Raw genomic sequence first — 27,980 nt, 5'->3', positions numbered from 1 at the left:
TCTTACGTTATCAGTGTAATATTTAAAAAAAAAAAAAAATCCGGACCGGTAACAAAGTAGACAAATGACAGTTCGTGCCAGCAACTACGACGTAACCATCCTAGATTTGTAAATATTAGTACACACTTTTTATGACTGTAGTGCTGATGACTTTAGTATCTGTCTTTCATATCAAGGCGATACTTGAGATCAAACCAAATAATTGTTGCCGATTTACTGGGTTGTCATTTTGTGACGTCACAATTATTATGACGTTTTTATCAGTTTAAAGATCCATTCTGAAGGAACACCTTTGATGGAGTTGAAAACGTCACATATGTATCAGTGTCGTCTCAACAATTTATCACTGGTTTTACAAAGTTGTGTTACTATTTGACAAATACGGTTTCTTGATGTATACTTATGGCTTATATTATTAGATATATGGACCTCAATGACAGACGATGTTGTAACGACGAACCAAGATATACGGACCTCTGCAATAGAGGCGATGTTGAACACATACACTTTACCAGCGTATTTGTAAAACCTTTTTAACGTGTTTTGGTCCAGACTACAAAAGCCTTCTCAGTATAAAAGCTCCCTGGTTATGTAACCAGATGATCGGTCTGAACAGTGACACGTTAATATCTTATAAATCAAAACTGTATGTCCTTTTTAAAATTATTTATTTATGATAAAAGTGCACTTCCAAATCAAACTTTCATAGGACTATTTCGGCCATATTTTTTATTTTCCCCGGTCGTCTCTTTAGGATCTTTACATCACTGATGAGTCCTGAACGGTCGAATCGGTTGTATGATGCAAATCAAGTCATTATTTGGTTTTGGGGTATTTTATTTTAAATTTGTATTCTGTGTGTCTGTACCTTCAAAATATGTTTATGATACATTTTCAGTTAATTACCAAAGCGACTTAAATTTGAATTGCAGATAAAGACATTTACCTGTTGCCCTGTAGAAGAACTTGGTTGATATGGATATGTCCGTTTCCTTTTCTCCAAGAATCAATTGAGAAAAGGTCTCACACCGTTGGTCTTCATCCGTGTACGAGAAAGAAAGACACTTGTCATTTTCGCAGTGCTTTGAACATTCTATATAATTTGGTATTCCGGTCTCTGAACTCAGCGTGCAACCACTACGATCTGCTGGTGTCACTCGCAGGGCTCTGTTGAATAGATGACGTCGAGCCAGAACTAAAACGCCTCTTGTCATAAGGAGAAATAACAGGCTTATGTGGTTGATGAACATTGTCAGTGTACCTGTATGTAATATAGAAACAAAATGGTAACTCTGGGTAAGGGTTACCCGCAGTGTCACGCTAACCTCTCACAAAAACGGCTCTCGGCAGTGTCGGAAATGGTCGGCTCAAACATGCCTCCGTGACAAGTAACATGCCATGTCCATGTTCTACAACTGAATTTCCGTCGTTGTCTTTAATTTATATAGATATCTACAACCATAACGACACGCCCCATTACCTTTACCTGGTGTTAGATTAACAGCTATTTGCTGTGAAGAATTCGATGATGGTAGTAGGCGGAGTGTTAAGTATTCTGAGTGTTATGTGTATTTCTGTGGGCTTTTCCACACCACTAACATCAACTAACAACCTTGCTACAAAGCATAAGCCTGATGCAGATTATAATTAAATATTTACACTTGCGTTGCATTCTCTCTAGATGAAGTAAGCCCAACCCAATGTTAAAAATTTTCGATTTTACGTACGGTGATTAGGCTTGCGCATAGATATCAAATAAGAAAAATCAATGTAAGAACTACTTGTCCAAGTTGCGAACGCTACAAAACGAGATTATAGTTGATGTCGTTCGGAAATATGAAGGAAAATGATGTCAATCCTTACAAAAATATCTTTAAAATAAATGGAATTAATAAAAAAATAAAATCAGTCAGTAAACCTAAATCGATCTTGTTAGAATTAATCGCGCGAGATAGGAATTTTGTCGTCTGCAACACACCAACACCATGACTGAGGCTGGCGCTATGTCCGATGACGAGGGGCCGATGGTGTACCGATGCCCTAAGAAAATACACAACCTAACCTCAGTATCAATTATTCTGCTGCAGCATTTCAGTCAAACATGTCATCAGGGTTCTATCTAACTCGTCCTTCCATGGATGCACGTTCACATTCAACAACACGCACCAACATTATCAACGTGGAGAAAATGGCGTATCATTTTCATCGATTTCCCGCTCTTTCGATCAGCTGATCGGGCGGCCTCTTCACGTATTTATAGATATATACCTGCGCGGTGTTAAATAATGAATTTGTGTACTATGATAGAGAAATATTGTGTAAATGATGAACTATTGATTCTTAAAACTAAAAAACTATAAAACATGTTGATTGTCCCCTTATCTTTGAGAACTATTTTGTCAACGGTAGCGTCACCTAGTGTTTATGGTTTTACTTGGCTGTTCTATAAAGCGGATGGCTGTTCGAACAATGTGTATAAGGTGATTTTTTTTTAATTTTTGTTTTTAATTTCAAAGTGACCAAGTGTAAATATAAGGATTGTTTGTCATTTTCTGTAGCTGCATCGAATTGTATTTACATTGGGGTACGTACATATTTAACTTGGCGCGCGTTATGTTGTCATTTTCTGTAGCTAACGCGCACCAAGCAATATGTACTTACCCCAATGTAAATTCAATTCGATGCAGCTACAGAAAATGACAAACAATCCTTAATTAATTTCACAACCATATGAAAATAGATAATGACATGTCGATCACTTCTGCTGGCTCAGATTGAAACGCCTAGGAATACTAACGTGGGAGAAACTTTGCTCGGGACAACCCCTCATTTAAATTTCTATTGTTGTGTCAAAGACACTAATGCGATCCTTCGTTCACACAAGAATATGATAGACTTTGGAAATTTATGTAACCTAGGAAAAGCCGACCGAAATATTACCCAATATTTCCAAAGACGAAATACTAATCAACCTTGCATTTGTATAACCATAATTGTCTTTTAACGAGCAGATCCGTCAATGCTTATGCTGGGTCCTTTAACGTCACAGAAATCCATATAAACTGTGTTTCGCTGCCAGTCAATGTATTTTGCCAATTGTTTGGGGGGATTATGCCATTGCTCACGTGGTCGCTGTAGGGACCTGAGGAATCAACCGGTGTTCATACGAGGATTTAAGATGTCCTCACGAGAGTACAATGATTATACCATCAAAGCTGAATTTGAACATCTCATTTGCCGCGTGTTCACCTTTACTGAATTCCATGACAGTGTAGCACCAGCATTACTCAAGACCATTACCTTACCCAGCACTAACTAAATCAACCTTCGTTCTCCGTTTATCAAACCTTTCATTTCAGTGAACCATCTGCAGCGTTTAACGTCTTAAGAAGATGGAATATGTTGATGAAAAAATCAGAAGTGTGATGGTATACTTCATTGACCAATGATTTTTTGGGATCAGATATTTGTTTCTAAGTCTCAAGATTTTCCTGTGGGATGCTCTCAAAGTTTTGAAGACCTAGTATATATTTGTGTATAAGGACTCATCAAAATATTGAAAATAATACTCTGGAATCGCTGAATTGACAATATCATCGTTAAGTCTATTTAGATTTATCGATAAGATTTACTGACATTCATATAGGAACTAAATTTTCCCCTCTCTTTTGAAAAAATCTTTTACTTTCGTATGAGATTAGCATTTTAAGTGCTTCATGCTTTTGAATTAATGAAATGCGCTGATACACTTAACAATCATTATCATTTAACCAACCATTGTATGCTAACACCTGTGTACAGGTAACACATGACAACAAACCCTACTTAACAATATCTAGTGATACCTTGTATGTTAACACCTGTGTACAGGTAACACATGACAACAAACCCCACTAAACAATCTCTAGTGATACCTGCACTCGTTTGGCATTGCAATTAACACACAATTGGTGACATCATCCTGTTACGGATCTACGATTTGTACCAACAAGATGGAAACCGTTAATGAATATCAACTTTAAAGTGTCCATGTGATATTCCCTGTCGATTAGTACCAGGAGCTACACACTAAGTATCGTTGATATATTAAAAACCGCTCTTATCTATATTAATTTGCTCTGACGAGAGATATTTTTACGACAGGTAGCAGTCACTTTGACAGCATATCTATTCACCAATTTCCATATAATTCCATTGAATAATTTAAACAACACCTAAAAGGAAACCTTTTTACGATGATTGATCTCGGGGCAATTATGGAAGGTTGTCTTCTTTGTTGGTAAAATAAGTTCTACAACATTGAATTCGATAGAAAATTAACATGTCTATGTTGATAGCCGTCGTGTAGACATACTGTTTACTGACGGGGATTTCCGGACAGGTTCAGCACGTCTGTTTCCGTCGAAAAGGACGTCAAAGAGGTTTACTGGTTTGCATGAATATCTTTCCCTTTAATGGATTTCACACGAGGATACCCGTTGTCGATGGATGTCGACAGAATCTAGAGCCCACTAGTAAAAGAAGAACCGCTCATCTTTAAATGCCATCGTCGTTTTTAAGTACCAAAGGGGCCCCGGGTCGAGGTTATAGGGAAAATGTTATGATATTGAGCTTTCAAATTTGTCTGTGGATGTGTAATATAGAGAGAATTTTACGTCCAAAGGCGCAAACACATTGTTATAGTTAGCAGCGTCTAAGTGACAGGAATGACCATCTAGGATAGGAAAGCTATACACTGGACGGTCGCGGGGTTGTAGCGGTAAACACTTCGCCTGTTACATAGGAGATCGGGGTTCCTGTGTAAATCTTACTCTTGTTAGAAAGAGGAATTGTGTCTTTGACAGAACCATAAATAGGTTAATATAGCCTTGATATCAATATAAAGAAATGCAGACTTCTGTTTTACTGTCATTCAAAATGTTAAATGAATTTCTAGACATTTTGGATATTAGTTAATCAAAAACTTGTGCTAATTTGCAATCATGTTCGAATCTTTTTACAACAGGATTTCTGTCCTGCAATCCATGCTACATGTATTGCATTAAAGGACAGACAGAAATATCATTCCATGAACTTGTTTTCAGACTAAGATATCGAACTCACCACAACGATTGATATATCAACATTGCCTGTAATGCTGATTTAACACGTGGATATCAATCCAAATAAGGAGCCCCGTTTCTCATACCTCTGGATGTCTAAGATAAGCGTGGAGAACCCAGGTGTAATCAGAATTCATCTAGACAAGTGTACCCACAATACATTTGTTTTAATATCCCGGTTCCTGAAATTATAAGTTACCTGTAATTTTAAACATCACTAAACTGCAACAAGCTAAATTTACTTTGTGTTAATGACCATCGGGACCTAACGGTGAAGGTTTGGGTAAAATCTCCACGGAAAACTAATAGTAATATGAATCCCTATTTAATTTCATTTGACTAAATTGCTATCCTGGCCGTCTTGTCGGGTGTTAATGTGTGGGTTTTGTTTAAAAACTGAGCTGCAACATTATTTCATTGAAATTGGCAAAGCCTCGGAAGAGCCCTTTATTAAATTCACCCGAGGTGGCTATATCTTTAAACATATACAAATGCAGTAGAATTATTGATGTGATCAGAATTTACATATTCACATAATAAGATTACACAGTCACGCTTTCTGCTTGACGTGTGACTTATTCATAACATTGTACTTTCAACAAATCAAATTAATTTGATATGGCAGTGTCAGTTCTGTTTTTGATGAGAAATTAATATAGACCTTGCCTGCTTCTTTAGAAACACACAATGCCACTTGTTTAACAGTAAAAACGAGAACGTTATATATACATTTAGGAATTGATTCCAACATTTTATAATACCATATCGTATCGTCTCCGGACTCGAAGTTACAACTAAGTATAAATGCGATGACAAAGACAATTAGAAACAAACTTTCTAATAGATATGATAAAGCATATTATGATTTTAATTTTTTGTTGAAATAAGCCTATCCGTGAAATAAGCCTGAACCTCTTACATGAATAAACCATATTCACTTCACTGTTGAAAATATAAGTCGCGTTGTATTATCTAGTTTTTAGGGTATATATATATATGTGCACCTGAAGATCTAATACAGCGAAAATACCAAAATGTAATTTTACTTCTTTTATGAAAATGAATTTTTATGTTATAATTTACTCGCATTTCCATCAAATCTATATATATATATATATATATATTATGAACGTGTGTAGTATTTCATTCTGCTGTTGCCACATATAATTCCACAAAGACATCTTCCATATACTTTGCTGTATTTAGCAGTAACGCAAAAGAGTTACATTTTAGCGCGTGCATTGATTCGACAAAATTATTTAATGAATAATTAAATAATCTAAATGACACTTTAAATAAGCTATTTTTGTTTTTGTTTTAATGAACATGTTAAGGTCAAAATATTGTTGTTATATCCGTATATGTTTGTATCAATATTTGCACGATGATCAATTCTTTTGGCACACGTCATCAACACAAAGCGGCGTAAAGTCAATAGCATGTCAACAAGTATTGAACAAAAAGTTATCTTTAAAATCTTTGTTTTTCACCCAAATATTAACTTACAAAAAAAACTCCAGACAACACGCATTATTTCATTTCGTCAGTAAAGCATAATCGCGATTATTATGTGAGACTGGGACGTCACACAAATGACGTTATACACTAATATTTGCATTCTGAAGTTACAATGGCGACCATTGATATAGGACCGTAGAGTTTGACTGTCCATTTTCTTCCATATTTGGCTGAATAATCACATGACAAATAAGCAGGTTGTGTGTGATTTTATATACGTTATGGACATGCAATGATATGTAATTATGTACAAGATGTTAATTTTAGTGACGTCACAGTTTTAAGGATGGTTTTCTGGCAAAATGATAATCGTTTCAGCTTCTTGATGAACATCTTTTTTTTATAAGAAACAATGATGTGCTGGACCTCTATCGCGAAAATCTTTCCCGTCACATCCCTTCTGTTCTTCTGCGTTTTAGTTGTAGCATGCCGATAATATAATATACACGCAAAGAAATCTCGATAGCATTATTTTTCACGGGAAAGATATTTTTGTCGACATCAACAGACTTAAGTGACTGTGGGTTACTTAGTGACGAAACAGTACAAGCAGTAGATATAGACTCCAACAGAAGGTAAAAAAGTACTCGTAAATCCATACACTCGCATCATAGCATCGATACGGTATGTAATCATGAAGATGATTCTGGCGATAACAAAAAGAGAAACGAGAACCGGTATCATTTTCATGGCTTCAGGTGATAGGTAGGTACATAAAGCAAGCTGACCGATGAAGTGGAAGACGAACTGTTCTAACGTATTTTGTAAGATTCTGTTTTGTAGATAGACGAGATGTTCACCGTTACCTTTAATCGGATCACTAGCAGCTTCTGACCTTGCACGAACACTTCCAACTCCATGGATACCCATCATTAAGGTCAAGGCCGCCAACAGTTCCAATCGCAACGTATATATAAGTTTTTCTGTGAAAGAACTCATCACTGGGATCGAGAAAGGAAATTTGTAGTATCCTCCAACGATGAAGATTACGGATGCCGTTACAGTGACAGTGAATCTAAACATCAAAATCGACCTCAAACGACGTGACAATCCGATCGCCATTTTGTTACTACTTGCTTTGTGCTGGTCTACAATTCGAACTGTAAGGCCTGTACACAACACCCTTTTACTGACTAGATTTGTTTACTCACTACATGTGGGGACTTTACATACCGTGACCTGGTTAAATGTTCCAAATAGTAAACCAATATTAGCATATAGTCAGCTGATATCGAGATAACAGGGTCGCTGTGCATGACTATATAGAAATCTAGCACATCACTGTGTACGGAAGCCTGTTTATGTAGTCAGTTTAAACGGGATCATAGTCGTAATGATATCGTACAATATAAAAAGTATATCATCAATAGATGTTTGTCGTTATTCAAGTTGTTGCTTATACTACCAATCTGTTTAATTTGTTTTCTTCCCTATTACTTCATTTCACAAACATCTCGTATTTGTCTTAGGTGTTGAGCGTCTGTTTTAATGAGTTTTATTCTTTGACGGAGTGTCATAATACTATGACTAGGTTATGATATCCCTGTGTGTTACCGGATGGATTGTTATATAACCGTGTCTAGGTTATGATATTCCTGTGTGTGACCGGGTGAATTGTTACAAAACTCTGTCTAGGTTATGATATCCCTGTGTGTGACCGGGTGGATTGTTATACTACTGTGTCTAGGTTTTGATATTCCTGTGTGTGACCGGGTGGATTGTTATAATACTGTGTCTAGGTTATGATATTCCTGTGTGTGTGACCGAGTGGAATGTCATACAACTGTGACTAGGTTATGATATCCCTGTGTTTTTACCGGGTGGATAGTTATACTACTGTGTCTAGGTTTTGATATTCCTGTGTGTGACCGGGTGGATTGTTATACTACTGTGTCTAGGTTATGATATTCCTGTGTGTGACCGGGTGGATTGTTATACAACTGTGTCTAGGTTATGATATTCCTCTGTGTGACCGGGTGGATTGCTATGCAACTGTGTCTAAGTTATGGTATCCGTGTGTGTTACCGGATGGATTGTTATATAACCGTGTCTAGGTTATGATATTCCTGTGTGTGACCGGGTGAATTGTTACAAAACTCTGTCTAGGTTATGATATCCCTGTGTTTTACCGGGTGGATTGTTATACTACTGTGTCTAGGTTATGATATTCCTGTGTGTGACCGGGTGGATTGTTATACAACTGTGTCTATGTTATGATATTCCTGTGTGTGACCGGGTGGAATGTCATACAACTGTGTCTATGTTATGATATTCCTGTGTGTGACCGGGTGGATTGTTATAATACTGTGTCTATGTTATGATATTCCTGTGTGTGACCGGGTGGAATGTCATACAACTGTGTCTATGTTGTGATATCCCTGTGTGTTACCGGGTGGATTGTTATACAACTGTGTCTAGGTTTTGATATTCCTGTGTGTGACCGGGTGGATTGTTATACTACTGTGTCTATGTTATGATATTCGTGTGTGTTACCGGGTGGTTTGTTATACAACTGTGTCTATGTTATGATATTCCTGTGTGTTACCGGGTGGATTGTCATACAACTGTGTCTAGGTAATGATATTCCTGTGTGTTACCGGGTGGATTGTCATACTACTGTGTCTATGTTATGATATTCCTGTGTGTGACCGGGTGGATTGTTATACAACTATGTCTAGGTTATGATACTCCTGTGTGTGACCGGGTGGATTGTCATACTACTGTGTCTATGTTATGATATTCCTGTGTGACCGGGTGGATTCTTATAATACTGTGTCTATGTTCTGATATTCCTGTGTGTGACCGGGTGGAATGTCATACAACTGTGTCTATGTTATGATATTCCTGTGTGTTACCGGGTGGATTGTTATACAACTGTGTCTATGTTATGATATTCCTGTGTGTTACCGGGTGGATTGTTATACAACTGTGTCTAGGTTATGATATTCCTGTGTGTGACCGGGTGGATTGTTATACTACTGTGTCTAGGTTATGATATTCCTGTGTGTGACCGGGTGGATTGTTATAATACTGTGTCTAGGTTATGATATTCCTGTGTTTTACCGTGTGGATTGTTATACTACTGTGTCTAGGTTATGATATTCCTGTGTGTGACCGGGTGGATTGTTATACAACTGTGTCTATGTTATGATATTCCTGTGTGTGACCGGGTGGATTGTTATACAACTGTGTCTATGTTATGATATTCCTGTGTGTTACCGGGTGGATTGTTATACAACTGTGTCTATGTTATGATATTCCTGTGTGTTACCGGGTGGATTGTTATACAACTGTGTCTATGTTATGATATTCCTGTGTGTGACCGGGTGAATTGTTATACAACTGTGTCTAGGTTATGATATTCCTGTGTGACCGGGTGGATTGTTATACTACAGTGTCTATGTTATAATATTCCTGTGTGTGACCGGGTGGAATGTCATACAACTGTGTCTAGGTTATGATATTCCTGTGTGTTACCGGGTGGATTGTTATACAACTGTGTCTATGTTATGATATTCCTGTGTGTGACCGGGTGGATTGTTATACAACTGTGTCTAGGTTGTGATATCCATGTGTGTGACCGGGTGGATTGTTATACAACTGTGTCTATGTTATGATATTCCTGTGTGTTACCGGGTGGATTGTTATACAACTGTGTCTAGGTTATGATATTCCTGTGTGTGACCGGGTGGATTGTTATACAACTGTGTCTAGGTTATGATATTCCTGTGTGTGACCGGGTGGATTGTTATACAACTGTGTCTAGGTTATGATATTCCTGTGAGTGACCGGGTGGATTGTTATACTACTGTGTCTAGGTTATGATATTCCTGTGTGTGACCGGGTGGATTGTTATACAACTGTGTCTATGTTATGATATTCCTGTGTGTTACCGGGTGGATTGTTATACAACTGTGTCTATGTTATGATATTCCTGTGTGTGACCGGGTGGATTGTTATACAACTGTGTCTAGGTTATGATATTCCTGTGTGTGACCGGGTGGATTGTCATACTACTGTGTCTAGGTTGTGATATTCCTGTGTGTTACCGAGTGGATTGTTATACTACTGTGTCTATGTTATGATATTCCTGTGTGTGACCGGGTGGATTGTTATAATACTGTGTCTATGTTATGATATTCCTGTGTGTGACCGGGTGGATTGTTATACAACTGTGTCTATGTTATAATATTCCTGTGTGTTACCGGGTGGATTTTTATACTACTGTGTCTAGGTTTTGATATTCCTGTGTGTGACCGGGTGGATTGTTATACAACCGTGTCTAGGTTATGATATTCCTGTGTGTGACCGGGTGGATTGTTATACTACTGTGTCTAGGTTATGATATTCTTGTGTGTGACCGCGTGGATTGTTATACAACTGTGTCTAGGTTATGATATTGCTTTGTGTGACCGAGTGGATTGTTATACTACTGTGTCTATGTTATGATATTCCTGTGTGTGACCGGGTGGATTGTTATAATACTGTGTCTATGTTATGATATTCCTGTGTGTTACCGGGTGGATTGTTATACAACTGTGTCTAGGTTATGATATTCCTGTGTGTGACCGGGTGGATTGTTATACAACTGTGTCTAGGTTATGATATTCCTGTGTGTGACCGGGTGGATTGTTATACTACTGTGTCTAGGTTATGATATTCTTGTGTGTGACCGGGTGGTTTGTTATACAACTGTGTCTATGTTATGATATTCCTGTGTGTGACCGGGTGGATTGTTATACAACTGTGTCTAGGTTATGATATCCCTGTGTGTGACCGGGTGGATTGTTATACAACTGTGTCTAGGTTATGATATTCCTGTGTGTGACCGGGTGGATTGTTATACAACTGTGTCTAGGTTATGATATTCCTGTGTGTGACCGGGTGGATTGTTATACAACTGTGTCTAGGTTATGATATTCTTGTGTGTTACCGGGTGGATTGTTATACTACTGTGTCTAGGTTATGATATTCTTGTGTGTGACCGGGTGGTGTGTTATACAACTGTGTCTATGTTATGATATTCCTGTGTGTTACCGGGTGGATTGTTATACTACTGTGTCTAGGTTATGATATTCCTGTGAGTGACCGGGTGGATTGTTATACTACTGTGTCTAGGTTTTGATATTCCTGTGTGTGACCGGGTGGATTGTTATACAACTGTGTCTAGGTTATGATATTCCTGTGTGTTACCGGGTGGGTTGTTATACAAGGTTATGATATTCTGTGTGTGACCGGGTATTGTTGTGTCTATGTTATGATATTCTGTGTGTGTGGATTGTTATACTACTGTGTCTATGTTATGATATTCCTGTGTGTGACCGGGTGGATTGTCATACTACTGTGTCTATGTTATGATATTCTTGTGTGTGACCGCGTGGATTGTTATACAACTGTGTCTAGGTTATGATATTCCTGTGTGTGACCGGGTGGATTGTTATACTACTGTGTCTATGTTATGATATTCCTGTGTGTGACCGGGTGGATTGTTATACAACTGTGTCTATGTTATGATATTCCTGTGTGTTACCGGGTGGATTATTATACAACTGTGTCTAGGTTATGATACTCCTGTGTGTGACCGGGTGGATTGTTATACAACTGTGTCTATGTTATGATACTCCTGTGTGTGACCGGGTGGATTGTTATACAACTGTGTCTATGTTATGATATTCCTGTGTGTGTGACCGGGTGGAATGTCATACAACTGTGTCTATGTTATGATATTCCTGTGTGACCGGGTGGATTGTTATACAACTGTGTCTATGTTATGATATTCCTGTGTGTTACCGGGTGGATTGTTATACAACTGTGTCTAGGTTATGATATTCCTGTGTGTGACCGGGTGGATTGTTATACTACTGTGTCTATGTTATGATATTCCTGTGTGTGACCGGGTGGATTGTTATACTACTGTGTCTAGGTTATGATATTCCTGTGTGTTACCGGGTGGATTGTTATACTACTGTGTCTATGTTATGATATTCCTGTGTGTTACCGGGTGGATTGTTATACAACTGTGTCTAGGTTTTGATATTCCTGTGTGTGACCGGGTGGATTGTTATACAACTGTGTCTAGGTTATGATATTCCTGTGTGTTACCGGGTGGATTGTTATACTACTGTGTCTATGTTATGATACTCCTGTGAGTGACCCGTTGGATTGTTATACAACTGTGTCTAGGTTATGATATCCCTTAATCTGCAACGTGGAATATTATTGTTGTCGACATATCTTTGAGCTAAATCCTGACGGGCTGATATCTCTTCGATAAATGCTCCGAAGTTGATCATGCTTCGTTTTGTTAGATATTTTGTATTCATGTGTGAACTTCATTCCCGTGAGATCGGATATCTTAAATGGAATCAACCATAGTCATGCATCCTTATTTGTCAAGTTTAATTGACAGTTATGCGCAAATGCAATGATGCTTGAAGTTGTCTCCCGTATTTATCACATGTATATCGAAAATACCTGAAAATGATAAATAATGCAACAAACTACAAAAGAAAGGGTTTTAATCTAAAGTGTCATTTCACATCATAAATTATATATATCGTGTCTTGTTATCTGATCGAGTAGAGTCATGGCATGAAACCTTTCAGGAAAGAGTTGATAAAGTTCGGTTGTGCTATAATCCTATGTACACTTAGGTCGAAAATAGTTACCATCTCGTAACTACTTACGTCAGTGCTAGAATGCTCCACACTGGTCATCTGATGAAGGTGACTGTGTAGCCATCGAAAAGACACACTCTAATCTTATACTGGTTATGTTGAGAAAAACTTGATATCACCACAGTATTATAACCCCGAGATTATATATATAACAGTTACAACTATGTACAGTGTGATACATTATAGCGAGTACTGTGATGTAAATAAGGACACTGTAGCGAGTACTGTGATGTAAATAAAGATCTGTAGTGAGTACTGTGATGGAAATAAAGACACAGTAGCGAGTACAAAGATGTAAATAAAGATCTGTAGTGAGTACAAAGATGTAAATATAGACACTGTAGTGAGTACTACGATGTAAATAAAGACACTGTAGCGAGTACTGTGATGTAAATAAAGACACTGTAGTGAGTACTACGATGTAAATAAAGATCTGTAGTGAGTACTGTGCTGTAAATAAAGATCTGTAGTGAGTACAAAGATGTAAATAAAGACACTGTAGTGAGTACTGTGATGTAAATAAAGACACTGTAGTGAGTACTACGATGTAAATAAAGACACTGTAGTGAGTACTGTGATGGAAATAAAGACACTGTAGCGAGTACTGTGATGTAAATAAAGACACTGTAGCGAGTACTGTGATGTAAATAAAGACACTGTAGTGAGTACTGTGATGTAAATAAAGACACTGTAGCGAGTACTACGATGTAAATAAAGATCTGTAGTGAGAACTGTGATGTAGATAAAGACACTGTAGTGAGTACTACGATGTAAATAAAGACACTGTAGTGAGTACAAAGATGTAAATAAAGATCTGTAGTGAGTACTACGATATAAATAAAGACACTGTAGCGAGTACTGTGATGTAAATAAAGACACTGTAGTGAGTACTACGATGTAAATAAAGACACTGTAGCGAGTACTGTGATGTAAATAAAGACACTGTAGTGAGTACTACGATGTAAATAAAGATCTGTAGTGAGTACAAGATGTAAATAAAGACACTGATGCAGTACCTAGTTATGGATTTACAACACACGGACAATACGAGTCCGGTTGGAAGTGATTTCATTGTCGTAAAGTCTCTTCAGATTCGACATTATTCCCCTGCAGAGCACTACAAAGGAAGAAGTAACATATTCTTAAAGGGCACCAAGGTAAAACAAGATGATTGCACGACAACGAGAAACCCTACTCTAATCCGCCTTCATCTGTGGTAAATATAGCAATATAGACAACATAAACACTGCATCATTAGCCTCATGAGTCACATATACTCAAACATTATTAACAAAGATACTCAAACATTGACAACATAGATACTCACACATTATTAACATAGATACTCAAACATTGACAACATAGATACTCAAACATTGACAACATAGATACTCAAACATTGACAACATAGATACTCAAACATTGACAACATAGATACTCAAACATTGACAACATAGATACTCAAACATTGAGATACAACAACATAGATACTCAAACATTGATACAAACATAGATACTCAAACATAGACAACATAGATACTCAAACATTGACAACATAGATACTCAAACATTGAGACATAGATACTCAAACATTGACAACATAGATACTCAAACATTACTCACACATTAGACAACATAGATACTCAAACATTAGATACTCATTGAAACATAGATACTCAAACATTGACAACATAGATACTCAAACATTGACAACATAGATACTCAAACATTGACAACATAGATACTCAAACATTGACAACATAGATACTCAAACATTGACAACATAGATACTCAAACATTGACTCAAACATTGACAACATAGATACTCAAACATTGACAACATAGATACTCAAACATTGAACATAGATACAACATTAGACATAGATACTCAAACTTGACAACACAACATTGACAACATAGATACTCAAACATTGAGCAACATAGATACTCAACATTGACAACATAGATACTCATTAAAACATTGACACATAGATACTCAAACATTAGCAACATAGATACTCAATCATTGACAACATAGATACTTAAACTTTAGCAACATAGATACTCAAACATTGACAACATAGATACTCAAATATGATAATAGAGATACTCAAACATTAGCAACATAGATACTCCAACATTATTAACATAGATACTCAAACACTGACAACATAGATACTCAAACATTCACAACACAGATACTCAAACATTGACAACATAGATACTCAAACATTAGCAACATAGATACTCACACATTGACAACATAGATACTCCAACATTATTAACATAGATACTCAAACATTGACAACATAGATACTCAAACATTGACAACATAGATACTCCAATATGACAACATAGATACTCACACATTAGCAACATAGATACTCCAACATTATTAACATAGATACTAAAACATTGACAATATAGATACTCAAACATTGACAACATAGATACTCAAACATTGACAACATAGATACTCAAACATTGACAACATAGATACTCAAACATTATCAACATAGATACTCAAACATTGACAACATAGATACTCAAACATTGACAACATAGATACTCAAACATTAGCAACATAGATACTCAAACATTGACAACATAGATACTCAAACATTAGCAACATAGATACTCAAACATTGACAACATAGATACTCAAACATTGACAACATAGATACTCAAACATTGACAACATAGATACTCAAACATTAGCCACATAGATACTCAAACATTGACAACATAGATACTCCAATATGACAACATAGATACTCACACATTAGCAACATAGATACTCAAACATTAGAAACATAGATACTCAAACATTAGAAACATAGATACTCAAACATTGACAACATAGCGTATCATACCAACTTATCGTAACTGTTAATTGATAGCTTTAAATAGTCTTATGTCAACCAGACAAAATTCGTTATAGAATAAATATTTGTGAACGTGTTAAGTGTAGCGAAGGTAACACTGTTACCTAGTATTTATTTTCTCTTTATCTCACTCGTTACTATGTAGTAAACGATAACCGGTGATAGGTTAAAATATTGATCAGAAAAACATGGTGATAATTAATGACAATTATTACTTTTTTTTAAATCTCGCTTTCGGTATTTCCCAATCAAGTTAAGGCTCCAAGTCCTAAAGTCCTGAGAAAGTGTTACCTACCCGTATGTAAAACCCGTTTGTATAGTAGCTATATCAGGAGGGAAGCCATGTTCCGAAACATCCCAGTAATTTCTATCGTCATATAACTCCTGGTCATCCGGGGCGTCCCAGATCGGGGCACGCATCACGAGACCTGTGGACAGATCAATGCGACAGTAAAAAAAGTTTAAAATAATCACAAAACGGATCCTTCTAAAAGTTTATTTTCTAATATATATATATATTTATATTACAATAGTCACTTTTCACAATTGTCAGATATACCGGCCAGATCTAGAGTAGAAATATTAAATAATTACAGTTGAATGCAAATGATTTATCAAAAAAAAATGTTAAACATCCAATTTTGTTTCCTTTTTTAGACGATAATATGTTGTTTTGTCTACGTCAGCATTCGCTCCACATGGTAAAAATGTATGTTTATTTATTAAACGACTTTAAAAAAAATCTAGCTTTATCTAAAGTTTTTTCATTTATCCAATGTTTGTATTCGAGCTTTTTTTAGAGTTTTATCTAGAACTTTATCTAATTTTATCCAGAGTTTTATCTAAAGCTTTATTCAGCTTTATTTAGATTTGTATCTAGCTTTATCTATAGCTTTATCCATATTTATCTACTTTTTTCTAGATGTATCTATAGTTTTATCTGGAGCTTTATCTAGCTTTATCTAGGTCTAAACTGATATTACAATTGCCTGATCATTTTGCTTCTTTTATAATATCATAGCAAATGATTTTCCGTTGAAAATATTTTATATTTGATTTTGACCTTGAACCCTGTGAATTTGAATTTTAGTCAAGTGACCTTTCATTAATCAGCTCTGTTTTGTGATGTTATAGGTAAATATTTATTTATTAAAAGATAAAAAGTTCTACCTTCATTTAAAACTTATTGACCTTCAGTTTTAATCAATCACTTTCTTATTTGCTTCTGGTTATCTTTGCTGCATAATGTTAAAACAAAAGATATAGAATGATCAAAATATGGCCCTGTCACCTAGAACTGAAGAGCTCGTGTCATGTTTAGTGAAAGCGGTATGAAGGGTAACTGCTTGATTCGACATATTGGACAAACAATAAAATGGAAAATTAATGTCATATTTCGCGAATTTGAACTTGAAGTTCAATGAGTTACCTATAAATGATAATTATCAGAAAAATCTCTTTGGATATTTTGTTTGTGTTATATTTTACAGACTGTCAAAGTTGCTACCTTAGGCAATATTCACTAAAACATGTTTTATTAAAGATTAAATTGGACCAAAATGTTGTTTATGCGTTCAATCAATGTAGGACAAGAATGAAGATTATTTCAATATCAACGCCTATAAAAAGGGCGGTAAAATGTTACTCCTTTTTGGTCGTATTTTCATGAGGTTGCACCCTCGATCTCAGTTACTAAAATCATAATGTTCCCTTTTTCAATAAAATATTTATAGCAGCAAGTTTCGTTTAATTATTCATATTCATATGCATTGCACTGATAACTGGCCAAAATCCGATCTGTTTTCTAAGGTAACACTGAACGCAGCTGACGAGTTAGAATATAGTACTAGTGACACTGTCGTTATAGTCTTACTTAATAGTGTTGTAAATGTTGTTAAGTATTAATCCGATCACTGAGTTAAACTTTTGTTTCGTCTTTCCAATATCGCCAGCGACAAACAGTAAATACGTCATTTTCAGAACGTACGTGTTCTGTATTTAGATACAAAAACTTTAAACGCGCGTTTTCCTGTCGTCATTAGGCATGTATTTTTAGATCGACCAAGGCAATGAACCGGAACAGGTGCAACGTCAGGATAAATTCGCCATAACTCTTTACTTCAGAATATCATCATAAAATATTGACGAGTAAAAAATTCAAATTTTTCAATTGATTTCAGTAAATTTTGTTTCAATTACCAGTAAAATTAATAATCCTAGTCCTATTTATAGAAATTATTACTTCGACCTTTAACCTCTAATTATCACCTCAACCTTTCAACTCTGAACATAAAACGCAAAAACAAATCAAGCATGCCCTGTTAAAATGTACAATTAATCAAACAGAACTTGAAATATTGTGTAGGAAAATGGTTTCCTGTTTATAATAATAGTGTCAATGACCTAAGCGTTGACCTCTAAACCTGGAAAGTTATCCCGTACACGACCATATTTACCTGTGAGAAGACCGCCGACGATAGCCAATGCCAGAGTTGTTACGAGTGCTGCTATTTGGTAACCTCCTTGGTCGAAGGCCAAGCGATCCGCGGGGTAAACAGTGCCGTTAACGATGTTTGGTGTCCTAGCCGGGAAGATGACGTAGAGACTGGTGGAAATAGACAAAATGTCTGATGCAATATTACACACGATTGATTCAGGTAATATTTCTCTAATCAACACGATCACCAGCTATATATATTTCCTGTAATGTAGGGTGACCAATGATTGACCGGTCCATCGGTGACTCGGTCACAAGAACATGAACCGGTTACAAAACTCCGAAAGACGTGCCGTAAAAATAACATACACATAGAAAAATACTGTCGACATCGTAAGTCGTTTACTACAAGCTCGACCATTCTGACATTTTAATCTTTCAAATGTAAACTTCTAAAATGTGCCGTCGCCACTAGGGCACCGATATAGAAAGTTTAACCTCGAAAATGATAATTATACAATGTTATGTATATTTCAATATTAGATAGTATACTGTACCCGTTTTTCGTTTGTTGGTTTGTTTTGTTTTTTTGGGTTTTTTTATCAATTAAAATGTCGACTTATTAGTGGGTTACTCAGTAGAGTAACTAATTATTGAAATTCGACTGGTTGACAAAGCTACTTTTACGAGATAAACATAAATGATGTGTGATTTATTAATAATGATATATTACGATGTATTGCGACTAAAAATGAAATATTTAAAAAAAAAAAGAGTCCACAGCTTTCAACGATACGTGCTAATAAATGCGTGTTATAAGTGATACATTTTGATAAGTTAAAATAGATTTGTTCCCAATAGCATACCCATGTAAGATGTCGACGTGTTTGATTCTCGTTAGTACGTTTTCGTTGTTATTAACTTTGTTCTCATTTTGGAGAATACCGATACTATCTTGGACTGACCAATATTGCAGAAGACGCTTATGCTTTCTGAACACATGGCCTTATTCTCGTTGTACTTTTCAGGAGTCATTGTGTAAATATTCCGTTTGTTTATAGTCACCTCGTTTTATCGGAGAGAGATCCAGTTGCGTGTTGATATTTTCTGGGTTTTTTGTAAAGTACGAAGTTAAATGCAATAATGTAATTGGTGTTCAGTTCAAACCATGCATTGTAATACGTCTGTGGTCACAAAATGTTACATAATTCTTATAACCCCAAATATCGTGATCTGTACACACCTCTTACGCACTCTAAACTCATCGAAATGTACGCCAACAGTCACTCTAAACATTATATAACATACTACATACAAATATTTAATAATTAATTCCAAACAATATGGTATCATTCTGTCACCTGTCACCAAAGTTGTCTTTCGTTGCAATGGCGGCCATGACAGCTCCGCCGCACGCGGCCAGAATTCCCGGCATGCCGTGCAGATTGTTGATGCCTGCCGGATCATGGATCTTGAATCTCGAAGCCAAGTAATCCTAAAACAAAGTTTAAGGTTTAAATAAGTAAACTTAAACTAACTGTGGTCGGCTAATCCTCACTTATACTTAACGGCCAACTCTGATTTTTGCCTATATGTTGACGATTCCTGTTAAGGGTATATTCATTTACAATGTAATGCCTAACTGTTGTCTTTATCCAGAAGTTAGCAAGGTTATACTCACTGACAATGTAATGCCTAACTCGTGTCTTTGTCCAAAAGTTGGCGAGGTTTGTTGGGTGTATACTCACTGACAATGTAATGCCTAACTCATGCCGTTGTCTATAAATTGGCGAGTTTTGTTTTTAGTGTATACTCACTGACAATGTAATGCCTAAATCTTGTCTTTCTCCAAATCCAAAAGTTGGCGAGGTTTGATGGGTGTATACTTACTGACAATGTAATGCCTAACTCTTGTCTTTGTCCATAAGTTGGTGAATTTTTTGAGTGTATCCTCATACAACGCCCAACTCTGTTTTTTGTTAAGAAGTTGACGATTGTTGCTATTGATATAACAGTTTAGTGACAATTCCTATATATTTCAGACCCAAAATTTTATTTAAACAATGCACACCACAGAACTTTAGAATCGCACATGAGTTTATTTACCGCTGTTACTTACACTGCCGTATTTATAACCCGTAGTCGATACAATGGCTGCTAACGTCCCGAGTACCATGGCTCCCCAAGGTTTAATCGGCATGTTTGCGCATGTTCCTACGGCCACTCCACCAGCAAGTGAGGCGTTCTGTAGGTGACTCTAGGAAATTCAAACACAAATTGACGTGTACAGATATTCGTAAACAAAATTTAAAATAATAATAAAAAAAAACAAAGAAAAAAGTAAAATATTTTTAAGGTTTTAGTTTCTTCAAACTTAAGCTACAGAAGACCTTGACACTTTCCCAAAGACAATAAATACCCTGTCAAAAACCAACGAAACAGGACACATCAATGAATATGGCAAAACGCGTTGATGAATTCGTATACCACAGCAAAAAAGCATTCAGCCCAAGTAATAGTAGCAGCGAATTAAAGGCCAAACAAGTGGAATACATTGGCACTCAAAGTAAGAGAGAAACAAGAATGATGCCATAAAGCAAAACAGCATCGGAATATTTATAAAGTCACAATTATTTCGCTCGTTAACTAGTCTTCGTGGCGACCTTTTTGATGAAGCCGTCGCGTATTTAAGTGGCCTAGTTGCAGCGTTCCAGGAGATAAATTATTAGGAAATTTAAGAGTCTCCAGCTGAATCGATGGAAACCAGTCTTGCATGTCTAGATCGAATCTATGTGAGACAAAATATATTTTTGTTTCTTGTCTCCCCATAGAACATATTTTGTGCCTACAATTAGCATGTTTTGACAACTTCAAGGAAGAATTGTTCAAGCCATGAAATATTGATTTCTAAAAACCTCCCTACATTTTTTTAAATTATAAAACACGTACATCGAAGTTATTTGAAAGCAGCAGAATTTTAAAGAGTCAAATTTTAAAGTGCGCTATTTACGACCGAATGATAAAAAATATCTGCACATTACAAGGCCTGCGTGATATCATGTCATATAAGTTTATATTATTCAGTGTCAATCTTATCTTCGCATTTTTTCATCTACACGATACAGCGGTAATGTTTCGCCGTCTACAAAAGCGTATGACGCACATATCTGTTATGAACTTATATGGCCTACACAAGAGGTATAAACATGTGAATTATGATATCCTATAATGTCTATTATCTCAGTGCATTTTTACTCTGCTATGACGCTGAACAGGGTCGGGCATGAATGAGTATGAGGTTACTCTGTCACAAACCTGAATGGCGGGTTGCCGGGGTTTTATTTCGTTTTGTTTTTATCCTTTCGCGATTTCGCGCACTCGCCGGAGGTCTTTTCGCGAACAACAGTGCGAAAAGACGAAATGCCAGGTATAAACCATCACATATGAATGTGGTTTGTATGTTTTATTATATTTTTTATTAAGACCTGGGTGTTTGTCAAAATACGTGTCGTTCGGAAGTCACATCAGACAGAATACTTTTGTATACCCGAAAAGTGCGAGGGGTAACTAGGCCTCGCCTGTATTTTACTTGTCATTCGGTTTTGAGCTAATTATTGCAGTGTGCTAGAGCGATAACACTTATATATATATTGTTTTCATTTATTTATCATAATATACTATCTACACCCTCGCCGAGCCTAAAACATTAAGGCTTGCCATCTGTGTGATAATATCAATTCTGTTAAAGGGAGAAACCGGTCGGCTGGTGATTTTGATTTATATATTGGGGAATCTGGATATCTTGTCCGAACTCTAGCAACTTTCATTCAAGTTTGTAGCAGCTTATATCAATCTTGATCAATTAAATTCTTTGCGATACAAACTGATTTCGACAAATCACTTTATCGCTCCCCCAAAATGGCGGAAATCAGTCACTATTACAAAACCAACTGTCAGGTTTAAATTTTGGTAGCTTGTTATGGTCTTTCAGTATCCGAAAAGAAAGTGGAGGGGCGCTAGGATTGAGGGGGGCGGGAGGGGGGGGTGGTTCATATTAGAGTTGAAGGATTGAGTAACTGTGGCCGGCATTTTTTCTTCCTTACGTCAGAATCTTTAACTTCAGAGAATACGTCTACATACCGTATTGATCACATTTTACCGTGTGTTAGGCATTAAGAAATATGAATTACTTACAATCTCGATGTTACCGCGACGACTTAGCAAGGACGAGATAGCCATGGTAACGACGACACAAGCAACGAGCGACGACAGAGTGTTGATGATCGCCCGGAGTCTGCCATCATCGGTCGCTAAGCCTCCGTTAAAACTCGGCCAAAAGCACCACAGAAAGATAGTGCCTGTAATAAATGTGTATGAGAAGGTCAAAGTTACGTCAAGACATATCGGAAACAACACAGAAAAAGATATCACAGAAAACTCGAGAAAACTTACAGCATGACAAAACTATAGTGACAACTTATGTCCATAGAACAGCTACAACATTATTAACATGAAGTATTCTATAAATGTATAATAGACTATGGAGGTCTGATCTCAACATCATTGGAATATTGTAAATTCAAATATCAGAATATTGCGTTAAAAACAATACAGACAAATCGTCGTATTGCGATCGTAACAGTCGAGTTTCTGAAAAGCGGTATGATGTTTAAAGCTTCGCAGAAAAAAATGAATTTAACATCACAACGTTATTATCATTTCTGAAAGTCACAATTGTCTCCAAATGATAAAGGTGGCAGTCTTTAAACTCTCTGTTGATCAATACTTGGAATGTCATATCGGATTCACTACTTACCAACCAGAGCGAAGATATCGGACAGATACCCGGGACGAAGATTTGCCGAAGACTGGTGAGATTCCCTATACAGGGCACGTGACACAGCAAGGCCGAAGTAGGCTCCAAACGTATGAATAAACATGGAACCGCCAACATCGCTCACCTGAAACATACAACGGACTGGGTTAAGCTCGGCTCATGTTATGCACGTGACGTCACAGATTACGCTCACACAGAAATACGTGACGTCATAACTTAGTAAATGGTTAGGCTCATTTAGGATGCATGACGTCACAGGTTACAGGTTAGGGGATAATATGCTTGTTTTATGTGTACATGAGTATTTTGAAAAGATGAAAATTAGACAGTATTGATGACGTCATACAAACAAGATTTTCACGTAAATCTTGTAAAAGACATTATCGATAACTTTACAGATACCTTTAACCAGGTGATATCGATGACGTAACAAAGACAGTAGTAGTTTGTTAAACGTCGTTTGAAGGAGTCGATACGTCGCCATGGTGATGAAGCATACACTACCTTTATTAAGCAATGATAAAACTTATACCTGTCATCAATCGGACAGGAACGATAGTTTAGCAAGCTCTGACAGCTAACTGACAATAACACTTAAACCTCCCATCTGAGAGGCATGCTGATCTAGAACGTCACATGACATCCATAATGTCACACATGGCTTGTAATGAATGCGCCTACATTGTCAGGCAAACCACGTGTAAGAGAACGCCGATGACGTCAAACATACCTTTAAATGTTCCGTACCAATATATTCATTGAGGTTGGCTAAGATGACTTCCAGAAGGACCATGACCAGAAGCTGTAGAGGACCTGTTTTTCCTATCAGAGCCCCAAACGAGATCAGTACTGTGGCTGCGTTAAAATCGCCATTTATCAACCTGTAAATTTTAAACGTCGCCTTAACAATTGTACTGACCTTTGGAGCAATGTTACCAGTCAGTGTCATATAAAACATCAACTGTTCTTTCTGGCTCTGAAGCAAAGCCCTTAGCATCCTTCATCATTATTTGTCACCTGTTTTATCCAATGCTAAATTTACTTATTTATATTTAACATTTCTGTATATCGAAATTTTCAGTAGACGCACAGAGATAAACCAATCGAGCACGAGATGGATGGAGTTTCTTTTAAGACCAGATAAAGCTTAAAAAAGATGTTTCGCTGTGATCTTGGACCATTTCACTTGAGTTTTTAAGAAAACTTTAAAAAATTGCAATTTTTTTTTTCGTGAGCATTTGCTATGCTCCCGCGCTCTTAAACCATGCTCACTCAGTTAAGGACATTTTGACTCGAACCCCTGAGGCGAGTTCGTGGAAGAAGAGTGCCCGTACGATCAGCGTCCATTGTATTGTTACAGCTCCGAGAAGGATGTTGATGCCGGCTCCAGAGTACCCGTAGCGGTATAGAAAGGTGTACAGGAAACCAAACCCAACAAAAATCATCACATGTATGTCCTGGTACACTGAAATGAACAACAAACAAAAACATGTTGATTTATATAAACATTACACATGCCTGTAGCATTCATCACAAAACATATCAGATGGCTATTGTACCAGGGATCTTGTAGTCGCGTGTAAAAAATGAGATAGAAAATGTCTTTGTGATCAGTATAGAACACATGTAATGTAATGATAAAAAAGTTTAGTGCGTGAATCGGATAATTCCTTAAGGAGAGATAGCGAGTGTGTAGTCAGTGGAAACATTTCCGGTTGAATAAATGTCATAAGCGGAGTATTCCGGGAAAGTGTGTTAGGACGAGTAATTTTTTTTAAAAATGATTTTAATGACTTTGAACTCTAAGCTTTTTGCTAAAGTCATAAAAAACACAGATCCAGCATTCAAACAAATTAATAACCAGTTTGGTCATACACATGGTAACACGTCTAAATATAAAACTTTTCGCTTTGTATACAGAAATCAAACACATGAATCATTGAGGGAGATTGGACAGATCAGCAAATATAAAGCAATATACTTAAAGATGGACCCTGGAGGTTACCTTCGAGCTAAACTTAAGTCCACACGTAGCAGCCTGACCAAAAATAAGCAAAATTGAATCCATTTTACAAGAGGTGATAAAGTGAAGAGTGATGGACGAGGAACTGTTTCTTATTCTCTATGAATCATTAATAAGACATCATGGAGTTGGAATATGTAAAAAGACGGGAAATATCACTGTTTGTCTTTTGTGAAATTTGCATTATTCATGTTTGCAAATACTGGCATGGTTTGAACAAAATATACACTTGATTCATATTTTGAAAAAAAAAACTCGTTATTCACCAAGAATGGGGGTTCAGAAACACATATCTAGACCAGACCCTGTGATCGGAAACGAGTTCTACAAAAAAAGACACACCCCCTCCTCAGTGATCAACAGATAATTCTAGTCCCCTAACAGTGAAACGTCCGTCCGTCCCTGCGTCTGTGATAAAGTTTGTGATCGCTCTAGCGGCTTCAGTTCCTGAGGGATTCTCATAAAAATTCACACACTAAAAAAAAAACACCAAATTATTTTGGACAAGTTTGAGTTCCAGGGTTGTTGTACCAAAGGCATGGCCACTGTTTCAGAATAGTGTTGTCAGTGCTCTAAGGGGCTTCATTCTTTATGAGATTTTGAATCAAACATCACACACTTACAAATGACCATAAAAATTATTACAAATTGATGATGAAACTCTTGTCAGATTATTATACTTATTTATTGCATTATCACTTTAAAATCTAACAAACTAATTATATATTTTCTTTGTTCTCCAAATTAGCAACAAACGGCACCATCTTTATAAATCATTGAAGTGAGATAGCTTGTGGGACCGGTAGGGGACATTGCCTTAGCAGTTTGCTGGATATCCTTCCTCTGCATTATCGAAGCTGCAGTCTGTATATATGTATGTGTACATAATACAGTCGGTTAAGTGGTATTTTATTTTTCAAAGGACCTTGAAAACATAAATATTATAGAAAAATTTTATGACAGTAACAAGATGCGTTTATGACAAGCTATGCAGCAAAATTCTGAAGAGGGGCGTTAAAAATGTAATGTGTAAAGTATGCTACACCTGCTAAATATGATAGCCCTATCTCTTTTGGTGTAATAGGTATGGGCAATATTAAAGCTGACAACAGACAAACAGACAGCACAAAACTAATTTGCCCCCGATCTGTCAACCGGTGGCATAAAATGGGCACCTGTTATGAAACAGATGAGACGGTCTACTATACGTGATTTTTTTCAGTACATTTTCTTCAGGTTGTTGATGCAGCCGAAAAGGTTGGTCAATACCTTATACACTACGTAAATCAGTGCTAGTACGTTTCACACCGGTCATTTGTCTGATGAATGTGACCGCGTAGTCACACTTAAATCATATATTGGGTGCGTTAAAGAACTTCTATTCCACTACAAGAAGTGTATATCAGTCCTACAGGGAACCTTAAGCTCAAATTTTAATTCCTGAATGTGTCTTTTTATTTCATTTTATTTTTTTAAACAGATATGAAAAGTTTATCGACAGGTATGTGTGTACTTATTGTTGTCAGTCCTACAGGCACCTTACTTTAAATCTAAAAAGTTGATATATTGTACGATTGGAAGGCCAAAAGTCAATAAAATGAATGATTGAACGATTTAACCTATTTTGACACTAACACAATAATTTACGCCGAGTTTTATTACCTTTTTATCTATCTGTTAATCTTAACTTTAAAAATCTACTCTCTTAAATGGTATATCCAGCTTGGTTTTTGTTTTTCGCAAAATATAAATATTTCTTACAATGTTACAATAATTAAAATGAAATTGTCAATATTTTGTGTTTGATAAACATTTATCTTTATAATGTTGTTTTTATTGCTTACGAATAGCTTATGAAAGTTAACTATACCTAGAAACCGCCAAGGATATGTATCATTTACAGTGCAGTGTGATGTAACTGATACTGCAACAGGTATGCGACATATGTCTGTGGTTCGACGGGGAAATGTATGTAAATTAAATTATAGACATCTCTTTCCTGCTTAAATAAGGCATGACAAACCAGATTGTAGCATATTTAAGGATATTTATGGATATCTAGAAGTTACAGAACCAGAATCGGGAACAGAGGTCAGTAAAACATTGCCAAATTTAGTCAAAATACGAGTTTTAGTTATAGATCACGCGATAGAAACCGTTTTTAAATTGATTAAAACTCAGAGGAACGTCAAAATCAGAGTTAAAACATTGGTAAATTATAAAATATGAGATTCATAATGAATGGTTGTGCAAGTTAATCATGTATATTTGAGATCTCATGTATTTCCAAAAAAATTGTCGGTCTGTGCTTCTCGTAGTTGTGTAAAGCACGTAATGTCAGACCACTTACTTGGATAATATTTAGGTGTAGGATAGTCGTTGTCGGACTTCGTCGGATCTGCAGCATCTTCGTAATCAACAATGATAGCGTAAATGATGATGAAAACAGCTTGAATGAATAAAGTAGCCAATGAAAATTTCACTCTCTTTGGTACAGCCAT

General features: G+C 36.4%; 1 protein-coding gene across 1 annotated transcript; it reads right to left on the bottom strand.

Moving 5' to 3' along the window:
- Positions 1-16,473: 16,473 nt before the first annotated feature.
- On the bottom strand, positions 16,474-27,980 carry LOC132547973 (ammonium transporter Rh type A-like). The gene is made up of 9 exons (XM_060211791.1): positions 27,830-27,980; positions 24,729-24,921; positions 24,187-24,337; positions 23,436-23,580; positions 22,814-22,977; positions 20,739-20,876; positions 19,981-20,114; positions 18,639-18,787; positions 16,474-16,610 (listed from the first exon to the last, which is right to left on the bottom strand). The coding sequence occupies exons 1-9, from the start codon at positions 27,978-27,980 to the stop codon at positions 16,474-16,476; spliced, it is 1,362 nt and encodes a 453-aa protein (XP_060067774.1).

This window comes from Ylistrum balloti, unplaced genomic scaffold (assembly GCF_031769215.1).
Source record: "Ylistrum balloti isolate Yb309-2 unplaced genomic scaffold, AGI_CSIRO_Ybal_v1 Utg369614, whole genome shotgun sequence".
Classification (NCBI taxonomy): domain Eukaryota; kingdom Metazoa; phylum Mollusca; class Bivalvia; order Pectinida; family Pectinidae; genus Ylistrum; species Ylistrum balloti.
The sequence above is the reverse complement of the archived record's forward strand: the minus strand, read 5'-3'. Positions and strand labels throughout refer to the sequence as shown.

Excerpts from the sequence above, each read along its gene's own strand:
- LOC132547973 (XM_060211791.1), bottom strand. The coding sequence starts at position 27,980 with ATGGCTGTACCAAAGAGAGTGAAATTTTCATTGGCTACTTTATTCATT. Across the intron at positions 23,581-24,186 it reads TTGGTACGGAACATTTAAAG|GTGAGCGATGTTGGCGGTTC; the intron begins GTATGTTTGACG and ends TGTATGTTTCAG. Across the intron at positions 22,978-23,435 it reads CGATATCTTCGCTCTGGTTG|GCACTATCTTTCTGTGGTGC; the intron begins GTAAGTAGTGAA and ends CATTTATTACAG.